Source organism: Coregonus lavaretus, assembly GCF_964263955.1.
Source record: "Coregonus lavaretus genome assembly, chromosome: 2".
Classification (NCBI taxonomy): Eukaryota; Metazoa; Chordata; class Actinopteri; order Salmoniformes; family Salmonidae; genus Coregonus; species Coregonus lavaretus.
Window position 1 is genome coordinate 21,739,342 of NC_139989.1, and position 12,018 is coordinate 21,751,359.

The 12,018-nt window shown below is 40.1% G+C and overlaps 1 protein-coding gene across 1 annotated transcript in view; it reads right to left on the bottom strand.

The window, feature by feature from the left end:
• LOC311144386 (extended synaptotagmin-2-A-like) overlaps positions 1–12,018 on the bottom strand; it is a 64,126-nt gene that overhangs the window by 8,107 nt on the left and 44,001 nt on the right. Inside the window, exons 15-17 of the mRNA XM_084180402.1 lie at positions 7,819–7,893; positions 7,539–7,625; positions 597–746 (exon numbers count right to left, since the gene is read on the bottom strand). Of these exons, the coding sequence (XP_084036528.1) occupies positions 597–746; positions 7,539–7,625; positions 7,819–7,893 (312 nt within the window). The remainder of the gene's footprint in view (positions 1–596; positions 747–7,538; positions 7,626–7,818; positions 7,894–12,018) is intronic.

The following is a 12,018-nucleotide window of genomic DNA, read 5'->3' on the forward strand; positions in this document are numbered from 1 at the left end:
TGATCATATGCTTCTAATAAAGTGATACAGGCATCGGCACACTGCTTTGAAGTACACTGCTTAGTGATTTCGACGCATGCCTCGGGGCTCCGATTTCAAACCTAACATCATTACTGTAATGTGTAAACATTTTACCTAGCAGTCAACCTGCTTGCACCAATCCCTTGTAAATACAGTAAAATACTGTGAAATACAAACCCCTCCCCTCAATGAATTTCATTAATTGATCCATCCAATCATTCATTCATTTTACGGTATTGTACTGTGTCATTACACAGTACTTGCTTTGATACCATATTTATATTACAGTAGTTTTACTGTAATATGAAATACAGAATTTTACTTGCCACCGAGCTGCCTGTAAGCTACTGTCAAATTCACAGTAACCCCTTTACAGTGTACATTGTGATGGGAAGTTCTATTTACACATTTCAATCAGTAACTTTTGAAAATAGACAGCAGGTCTATAATGGTTGCATCTGAAATGGCACCCTATTCCCTAAAACGTTGAGCTCTATGGGCCCTTGTCAAAACTACAGTAGTGCATTACATAGGGAATAGGGTGCCATTTGGGAGGCAGCTATACATATCCTTACCCTGAGAGTCAACTTCAGTTTGAGTGTGGAGCTGGGTCCAGAGTTCCTCAGGGAAAACTGCTGAGTAAACGTCATGTCTTCCTCCACCAACAGACCACTCAAGGGGACTGTAAGATTACCCAGGGTGCACTTGTGCTTGTCGTCCTTCACCTGGCCATAGACAGTCAACCCAACAAAGGGTTAACATAATAGAGATCCTATAATTCACATACGCTTACTGTAAACTCAATGTTTGACCCAAGCAAAAACATCTGTTATGTCTGAAGTACATACTGTATAGAAATACAGTGCATTCGGGAAGTATTCAGACCCGTTGACTTTTTCCAAATTTTGTTACGTTACAGCCTTATTCTTTTTTTTCAAAAGTTTTTTTAATTTGGCATTTTTTATGATTATACAGATAACAGACAGAACAGGTAGAGGGCAGAACACACAGATCCCTACCAAATCAAATGAAACCCACCCCAACCCCCCCCACCCATGCTCTAACAAAGCCCCACCCCAAAACCAGACTTAAAGCAGGCAGGATATACAATGAATAATATTTAAAAATATTTTTAAAAAATTTCAAATATATTATAAAACAAAAAGTTTTAAAAATGTAAAAATAATGATAGATAGATAGACGATTCTAATTTGGGTTGGTTTATGGAGTTGTGAAATTAGCTGGGTCCATGTCTTCTACAAAGGACAGGAAAGGTTGCCAGATATTATAAAATGTAATTGGAGATACCCTAACGGAGTAGCGTATTTTCTCTAGCTTGAGATGTTGCATAACTTTCTTTATCCAATGGTTAAAAGTAGGAGGAAACTGATCCTTTCACTTAAATAGTATAAGACGTCTAGCTAGAAGAGTAGTAAATGCCAGCATGTTGCCCATAAAACTGTTTAGATGGTCCTCCTGTGGTGCCACTCCCAATAATGCAATTCTATAGGTCTCTCCAGTATCTTAGAAAACATCAAAAAAATTGATGTAAAACATGTGTAATAAAGTAGCACGAGTCCGCTTACATCCGTCACAAGTGGGATCTATTTCTGGTCTAATATTGGATAATTTAGCCTTTGACCAATGCAGCCAATGAACTATTTTAAATTGAATTACAGCATGTCTTAGACATATAGATGAAGGATGTATTCTCTGAAGCATATTCTGCCAAGTTTTGTCTGAAAAAGGTTCACCTAAATCCTCTTCCCATTGGTTCTTAAGAGATTTCAGGGAATCCAGATTGTGCGAGTTTAATAATGTATAGATCAAGCTTATACCCCCTTTGATATAAGGGTTCACTTTAAAAATAGAATCTAGAAGGGAGGTAGGTGGGCGTGATGAGAAGTGACTAGAGTATGAAGATACAAAACTACGCAATTGCAGGTATCTAAAGAAATGGGATCTAGGAATATTGAACTTTTATACTAACTGTTCAAAAGATGCAAAATCCATATCAATGTACAAGTCGTTCCGTGAGGAGATCCCTTTTCCAGACCACGTATGAAACGCCCGGTCCAATAATGATGGAGAGAATGTATGGTTCTTTAATAATGGGGCAGGAGTTGAAAATTCACTGAGACCAAATTATCGCCTAAACTGTTTCCAGATTTTTTTTGAATTCCACAATGGGGTTTTTAGTGTATTTGGAAACAGGCTCAGCTAATGCAAGTTTTGAGCAGAGTAAGGCAGAGTAAGGCAGCTAAGGAGGTGGGGCCACAGGATGAGATCTCCAAGGTCAACCATTTCGGGCCTGTAACATCAGGGATTTATGTCATCCAATATAGAATGATTCTTATATTAGCTGCCCAGTCATAATATTGAAAGTTCGGAAGTGCTAGAACACCTTGGGGGCGATATCTCTGCAATACGCTCTTACGTATCCGAGGGTTTTTCTTGTTCCAGATAAACGCAGATATCATTACTATTGATTCTGAACTGAATAAAAGTCAAATTTAGACGCCATCATAGACTAAGGGAGTGGGCAGAGCGGTAGAGAGAGGGGACCTGAAGAGAAGGGTGGGGGAATCCAAGAGGGAGGGGCTTTAAACTAGGATGTATGTATGACTATATCAACAGGGAGCTGGGAGGTAGAGGGGAGGTGCTCTGCAGACCAACTCGGCTTTGTTGAATTGTAATAAAGTCCATCTCAAATTCTAAAAAAACTCTGGATAATTTTCCACATCAATCTCTGGAAGACCAGTTAAAGGGTTAGACATATATAATAGCATGTCATCCATATAGAGTGAAACTTTATGCTCTAAGCCCCCTCTTCGAATACCTCTGATAGTGGTGTTATTACGTATTGCTATGGCTAAAGGCTCAATTGCGATTGCAAACAGGGATAGAAGACAACCCTGTCTTGTCCCACTTTGAAGTTAGAAATAGGATGAAAGTGTATTATTTGTGCGCACTGCAGCCATAGGGGAGGAGTAAAGGATTTTGATCCAGGACATCAAATTGGGACTGAATACAATTTTATTAATTTTTTTCGCTCGGAAATTCGTCGAGTCCAGGGGATTTACCACACTGCATAGATTTAATTGCCAACACAATCTCTTCTACAGAGAACTGTTCTTCTAATTCAGCAGCTCAGGTTCAACTGTAGGAATATCTAAGTTCTCAAAGAAGGTGTCGAATAAGGTAGCATTACCAGCGGATTCCGAAGTCTATAATTGTGAGTAAAAGTTATGAAAGCATGAATTGACCTCTAAATGATCAACACATTTGTTACCCAGCCCGTCAGTTATCTCAGGTATGGTTTGATTTGCGGTTCTCTGACGCAGCTGGTGTGCTAGCATTTTCACTCATTTCTCTCCATGTTCATAATTTTTGTATGAGATTTACTCATTAGATTTTCAGCCTGTCGAGTTGAAAGAAGATCAAACTCTGTCTGAAGTGTCAAATGTTGTTTTAGTAAATCTGCGGATGAAGAGTGTGAATATGCCATATCCAAATCCAAGATTTTATTTGTAAATTCCCCTAGGCGTTGAATATTGCACTTCCTTAATAATTTGGCCCCTTAGATAAGACTTCATTGATTCCTATACTGTTGTAGGAGACATTCCAGCGGTTTGATTAAGCTCGAGAAATAGCTCAATTTGAGATGATATAAAAGCAACAAAAGGTTTCTTCTGATAGCAGTAGTGAGTTAAGCCGCCAAGGGCGATAATTAGGCTGTGTATTTGGTATAAGTAGTTTCATAGTAAGAGGAGAATGATCCAAAATGACTATAGCTTGGTAATCACACTCCGTAATAAATGGCAAAAATCTATTGTCTAGGAAAAAGTAGTCTATACGTGAGAAGGTCTTATGAACTGGCGAGAAAAAATAATACTCCCTAGCTGTGGGATTGCGGAAATGCCATGCATCAGATATGGCATATGTCTTAAGAAATAGCTGAATTGTGGATACTGTCTTTGATGAAGATGATACCTTAGGAGAGCTATGTTCCAGATTGGGCGACAGTACACAATTCATATCACCACCTAGTATTAGGAGGTGTGTGTCTATATTTGGTAATCAAGAAAATAAATGTGTGAAGAATGAACTGTTATCCCAATTTGGTGCATAAATGTTAGCCAAGATAACAGGTGTATTATCCAGTCTGCTGCGCCTGCCACTACACTTGACATTGCGAACGGTATGTTTTTACTAATTAAAATAGCTGCCCCTCTAGTTTCTTAATGAAAATTGGAATGATATGATTGACCGATCCACCCTCCTTTTAAACAAGAGTGGTCGAAAGTGCGGAGATGTGTCTCCTGAAGAAAGGCGATATCTACTTTAAGGCGATTTAAACGAGAAATAACCCTTTTACGTTTCACTGGGTGATTTAAAGATTTAACATTCCAGCTAGCAAAAGTGACCGAGCAACCAGCTGTCCCTCTCATGATATTAGGCCTAGCCATGTAAAGTCAGGTGGGAAAAGGATAGATGCCTGATTACAATAACAACTGATCCATTAAACATTTTCCCAAAAATAGCAAATAAAAAACCCAAAAATAGAAGAGGAATAAAAAACATAAACAAACAATACTCTAAAGTCTGGTATGAAAAAGAAAACCCACCTGGTCACCTAATAGAACAAGGTAACTGCTAATCCCCACGCAGCGATATCCACACGTAATGTGCTTGTAGTGGGGAACACTAAACCTGTCGAGTAGAGAGCCCTGCTGAAAGATATCCACACACTAAACCTATCGAGTAGAGAGCCCTGCTGAAAGATATCCACACACTAAACCTATCGAGTAGAGAGCCCTGCTGAAACTAGGCTGTTTTAAAATAAAGTATAAAACATTTTATAAATCACATCTTACAACAATACCACTAAGTTAGCAGCAACATCTTTAAAGAAATGACATAACCTAATAATAGAACTGTGCTTTATCTACCCTGGATTACGGGTACCATCGAGAAATAGACATGAGCAGCTTCATGGTAATAAAATAAAACGTTAAAACAAAAGGAGACTTGACTCACCCGAACTAAGGCACTAACGTTACCTAATAATAACAATATCAACTGATACCACTGACAACGTTATACAGTATCTACAAACGAGAGACTGAGTCATTAGTGGCAGACACATTCGTCCATTACCCTAATCGCCAAATAGGTGAACATTCAGCCATTTGCTTCATCCGACCTCGGTAGAATGTTCGCCTTTACGAAGGCCATCGCCTTATTAGGGTCTTGGAACTCTTTTTCGGTGCCGTTGTATGTTATAGACACACCATACCGAACGTCGGTCTGTTCACGGAGCAGACTCTCGACATCGTTGAAAGCGGCACGGTCACGAACAACGCTGGGGGCATAGTCTGGGAAAATAGAGACGGGTGCTCCGTTGTATCGAAGTGGGCATGCCAAATTCTCTGGCATGCCAAAGAACATCAATACAATCCTGATAGTAGTGTAGTTTAGCCACAATGACGCAAGGTTTTCCGCCAGGCTTTCTTGCTTGAAAGCCCCGATGTGAGTGGTCTACAAGGACATCTTTATCCAATTTGAGGAATTCCTTCAATAACTTTGAGACCGATGAAGTAGAACTTGAGCCCGGGTCCTCAGCTACCCCCATGATCCTGATATTGAATCTTTGCATATAACCTTGTAAATGTATGCATTGTTCCTTAAGGCTAGCCACATCCGTTTCAAGCTTCTTAACTGTGGTTTGTAGCGTAGTCGTGTCATCTGAGCAGGTTGACAGGCCTTGTTCCATGTCGGAGACAGTTTTCTTAACTGTATCCAGTTTAGTACGAACCATTGCTGTATGCTTTGCGAGTTCATTCTTGACTGCTTGTAACTCCGACTTAATAAAATGTAAGTCCTCACTGAGCGCCTCCTTGAGTTCTGACTTGAATATAGATTAAATGTCCGCTCTGAGTGCAAGAACCTCGGCCTTCAAATCCTAGGTGATATTTTTTCGCCGAGCCGAGGGGAGGAGCCGCTGCTCCCACTTGTTGAAGAACTCGAGCTCCTCGTCTTGGGCCTAGTGTTTTCTCTTTTGTCAGTGACTCCGGCGAATCTTAAACTTTTGCAGGTTATGCGCCATTTACGCATTAACACAAAAATAAAAGTTGAACAAAGTAAAGCACGTCATTCAAAGGCTGTGTTTCTTTGTTATTTTTGGGTCAAAGAGCAAAGAAAGTATTAAATAAATACAGTTTCAGCAGGAGCTCGGAATAACTTGATCTACTCCATGGCTTGCTCACTAGCGCCCCCGTTACAGCCTTATTCTAAAATTGAGAAAATAAAAAAATGTTCATCAATCTACACATAAAACCCAATAATTACAAAGTGAAAATAGGTTTTCTGAATTTTTTATATATGTCCCACAGTTGACAGTGCACGTCAGAGCAAAACTCAAGCCATGAGGTCGAAGGAATTGTCCGTAGAGCTCCGAGACAGGACTGTGTTGGGGGAGAAGGGCCTTGGTCAGGGAGGTGACCAAGAACCCAATGGTCACTCTGACAGAGCTCCAGAGTTCCTCTTTGGAGATGGGAGAACCTTCCAGAAGGACAACCATCTCCGCAGCACTCCACCAATCAGGCCTTTATGGTAGAGTAGCCAGACAGAAGCCTGCTTGGAGTTTCCCAAAAGGAACCTAAAGGACACAGACCATGAGAAACAAGATTCTCTGGTCTGATGAAACCAAGATTGAACTCTTTGACCTGAATGCACCATCCCTACAGTGAACATGGTGGTGACAGCATCATGCTGTGAGGATGTTTTCTGCGGCAGGGACTGGGAGACTAGTCAGGATCGAGGCAAAGATGAATGGTGCAAAGTACAGAGAGATCCTTTATGAAAACCTGCTTCAGAGCGCTCAGGGCCTCAGACTGGGGCGAAGGTTCACCTTCCAACAGGATAACGACCCTAAGCACACAGCCAAGACAACACAGGAGTGGCTTCGGGACAAGTCTCTGAATGTCCTTGTGTGGCCCAGTCAGAGCCCGGACTTGAACCCGATCGAACATCTCTGGAGAGACCTGAAAATAGCTGTGCAGCAACGCTCCCCATCCAACCTGACAGAGCTTGAGAGGATCTGCAGAGAAGAATGGGAGAAAATCCCCAAATACAGGTGTGCCAAGCTTGTAGCGTCATAACCAAGAAGACTCCAGGCAGTAATCGCTGCCAAAGGTGCTTCAACAAAGTAATGAGTAAAGGGTCTGAATACTTATGTAAATGTGATATTTCCATTATTTATTTTTAATACATTTGCAAAAGTTTCTAAAAACCTGTTTTTGCTTTGTCATTATGGGGTATTGTGTGTAGATTGATGAGAAAAAATAAACATTTTATCCATTTTAGAATAAGGCTGTAACGTAACAAAACGTGGAAAAAGTCAAGGGGTCTGAATACTTTCTGAATGCACTGTAGATCACCTACCAGTTGTGGTATGGTGAAAAATAAATATGAATGTACAGTATATAGTTGTTAACTAAGGTGTGTGACAGTACCTCCACTTCCAGCTCCTGCCTCCTGGGGTTATGGACGAGGAAGAAGAAAGCTTCCTCCCACATTGGCTCATTGGTCTTACAGCGGATCTGAAGACAACACATATAGAATAGAATACAATGGAATAGAATAGAATAACTGTATTTATTTATATGACCATGTCTATCGGATCAACACGAGAACAGAAGGTTTAAAACATCCTCAAAGTGCAAGTGAAATATGATGTTTCCAAATATCATTTCCAATTATCTACAGAAACCATGAACCACTGTAGTTTCTTACCTTACTCTCAAATGATTTGTTCCCAACTGTGAAATAAACGTAAGGACTTGGATCACTGCTCGTTTTCTTGCCGGACTGTGGGAGATGACCAGGAAAAGAGTGGCTCTGAATGAGTGTTACTAAGACATAAACACTGAAAACACTGTTATTCTTCAGCTAATTGTAGTAACATAGTTATTATACAGTAGAAACATACTGAATATCACTGATAAAATGGGTAGGGGTATCTATCCTGAGATAAAATAGAATATAATTTAGGCTGCATCCCAAATTGTTCCCTATCCTTATACGTTTTTTGTGTGAAAATGCACATTAGTTAGAAATGTCAACCTTGGTCTAAGTTCTTCATTCAGATTTCAAGCTCATTCTCAGCTTTGAAATCCAAGAACTTTCACTGTTGGCAACCGGTTTATAATAGATACCAAATGCCACCATATTCCCTGTCTAGTGCACTACTTTTGAGGAGGGCCCATACTCTAGGCTCTGGTCAAAAGTAATGCACTATATAGGGAATAGGGTGCCATTTGGGACACATCCAATGTATGAGTCTAAAGTTACCAGACTTAAGTGCATCCCTACCTCCTGAAGATTGCTTTAGGCTGATATAAAAGATTGGATTATAAAACAGCATGAGAGAGACACAACCCCAAACTATCACATGCCAGAATTGGTTTTTAGTCAGAAGTCAAAAGGAATGGTCAAATGCAGATTTACATTCAGGACAAATTATTGTATTAGACCAAGCTCTATATTAAAATGTGTACATGCTATATTAAAAACAACCCAGCGCTGGATAAATAGTGGACAGAACACATTTTGGGTTATTTTAACACATCCAGTTGGATCATTTAGTTGGGTTGCTTTCTTTGAAGACTGGAGGTGTGGCTTAGTAAGGGCGTGGCTTTCAGATAGTTATTTTTGGCCACCCGTGATAGTAAATGTCATTCTGGTTAATTTGTTCTGTTATATTGCCATCACATGTTAAGATTGAGCACTGACACTTTTGTAGCTTTAATGAGGTTAACAAAAGAGTATGAGTTCCTATGCATATTCCCATTTTGATATATTTACCACTTTGTTATAATATTTAAAAAGTAAATTGTTACATTTATATTAAGATATGTAATATGCAAAAATATTGAAGGAACATTTAGATTTGCAGTGTACGAACTTAACATGATGAACAGGAATTGCCTTTACTCTCATGGGTGGCCAAAAATAATTATCTGGAAGCTCCCCCCCCCAAGGCCATTTCTCCTTTTAATATAAATGTAATAACATCATTATTTAAATATTATAACAAAGTGGTAACCCTCCCAACATTGGGATATGCATAGGCACTTGAGGAACTCATACTCTTGTGTAAACCTCATAAAAGCTACAAATGTGCTTAACCTTAACATGTGATGACAATACAGAACATGAACCGGAATGACATTTACTCTCATGGGTGGCCAAAAAGAACTATCTGAAAGCCACAGCCTACTAAGCCATGCATCCAGTCTTCTGATCTGACAGGGTGGGTCATAGCTCAATAACCCAGAATCAATAACCCAAAAACCCAACTAAGTGACCCAACTGCTTGGGTCAAAATAACTCAATGTGTGTTCTGTCCAATATTTACCCAAATTGGGTTGTTTTTAAACCAGCATTTTCTGAGTGTAGAGGGTGAGTGAGGTTTTGATTTCTCCTCCCCATCTAGTTCTACCTCTCCCTCTTTCTTCATCCACCAAATGAACATGTTTTGAGCTTTGATTAACATTATAGTGCATGTCATTAAACATCTGTGGCCATTTGTATCAAGCGTCTCAGAGTAGGAGCTCTGATTTAGGATTTTGCATTTAATATCCCAATGAATAAGATTACATGACAGGGGGACCTGATCCTGGATAAGCTGTCCTATACTCTGAGATGCTTGATACATACGGCCCCTGGTTTGTAAAGGTCCAGGTATGTGAAAATCCAGTTCTCATTGAGTGCAGTAAATGAAATGCTATAAAGTGATGCCTGAGGCGATAAAAGATTACAGACAGACAAAGACAGAGTGATCATCCATCTCCAAGCATGAATAAACAATGACTCTCAATTAGGGCTGTGGCGGTCACGATATTTCGTCAGTCTCACGGTAATTGACCGTTAATTAACATAAACAAATGTTGCATCTCCTGGCTTCCACACATAGCCTACAAGCCACTGATTCAGACCTTTGGAACATGTACATTTTAAAAAGTCTAATAATCCATGTAATATAGCCTACACCTTCACAATAAATACATTATTTATTTTAGTCAGGTCTAAAGAGGCATGGTATGAAGAAAATGTATATTTCAGAAGAACAGAATAGCATACTCTGAGTTGTCCTTATGTTAGGTCCTGATGTGGCTATGCCAAATGGCTGTGGGCTACACTAGTACATTTAGCAGACAAGATTTGCTTAGAATTCCGTGGCATTATTTTATATTACTTTATAGTATGAAGAATACAATTGAACAAAGCTGAATAAAATATACATATTTTCTCCAAACGATTTGAGGGAGTGCGCACATGCGGCTATTCTGTGTTGAGCGGTTAACAAATAAATAGGTACTCCTATATGCTTAATTTAGAGTTATTAATGTAACTTTAGTTGTTCTACAAACGTTGGGCTATATGGTTTGATTTTTAATGCATTTTAAGGCTGCATGATGCGACTAATGATGATTTGAAAAAAAGTTGCTTGAAAGGCATGAGCTCTGCTTTGTTTTTTTGCGCAGGCTGTGCACACTTCATTAGTCTCTCATTCACAATTTCACAAGCACTTGATAATGCCTCAAATTTCACGGCAGCATCCCCTTGGTGGCCATAATACAACCTAAAAAAATCCATGCCTTTGTTGTGCCCTTCTCCCTGAGTGCTGCGCTCTCTCATCACGTGATCGGGTAATTTTCACAGGCTACAAGTGAAGACAGACATATCGGGGACACAACTGCGCGCGTCCTTATCCAATTCTGAGGTGCATATTGAAGATATTGGAAGAACTGTCCACATTTACTTTTCGTCAGCCAACAAGATGAGTAGGCCTAACGAACAGCAAAAGCACTAGCCTATGTCAATCTACTATCCACAATAGTACAAAAGTTGACCTATTCAATTCTGTGCAAGAAATAAATATTCCAAACATAGTCTGGGACAGTTATGGGATGCAATAGATCCCAAATTAATACAACCACTAGCACCAAAAAAAAAAACATTTTTTATGCATTGTGGCTGACACAACAGATCAGAACGTTTAGCTTAAAATGTTGACAAACTATTAGGCTATTTCTTCACATTATAAGCGCAGCAATGCGCACATGGCAGTAGGCTATAAGCGGGAATTTTCCACTATTATCAAAAAAGACCGCAAATGTGATTATGCATGTAATGCTTTTATTATAAAGGTGCATTTTTATGGTGAAAATTATCTTCCCCAAACTTGAAACTCACGCGCTGCTTATGTACAGTCCTGGTCAAAAGTTTTGAGACTGTCACCAAACTGTTCTTGGATGGTTGGGAGAAGTTGCTCTCGGAGGATGTGTTGGTACCATTCTTTATTCATGGCTGTGTTCTTAGGCAAAATTGTGAGTGAGCCCACTCCCTTGGCTGAGAAGCAACCCCACACATGAATGGTCTCAGGATGCTTTACTGTTGGCATGACACAGGACTGATGGTAGCGCTCACCTTGTCTTCTCCGGACAAGCTTTTTTCCGGATGCCCCAAACAATCGGAAAGGGGATTCATCAGAGAAAATGACTTTACCCCAGTCCTCAGCAGTCCAATCTCTGTACCTTTTGCAGAATATCAGTCTGCCCCTGATGTTTTTCCTGGAGAGAAGTGGCTTCCTCGCTGCCCTTCTTGACACCAGGCCATCCTCCAAAAGTCTTCGCCTCACTGTGCGTGCAGATGCATTCACTCCTGCCTGCTGTCATTCCTGAGCAAGCTCTGCACTGGTGGTGCCCCGATTCCGCAGCTGAATCAACTTTAGGAGATGTTCCTGGCGCTTGCTGGACTTTCTTGGGCGCCCTGAAGCCTTCTTCACAACAATTGAACCTCTCTCCTTGAAGTTCTTGATGATCCGATAAATGGTTGATTTAGGTGCAATCTTACTAGCAGCAATATCCTTGCCTGTGAAGACCTTTTTGTGCAAAGCAATGATGACAGCACGTGTTTCCTTGCAGGTAA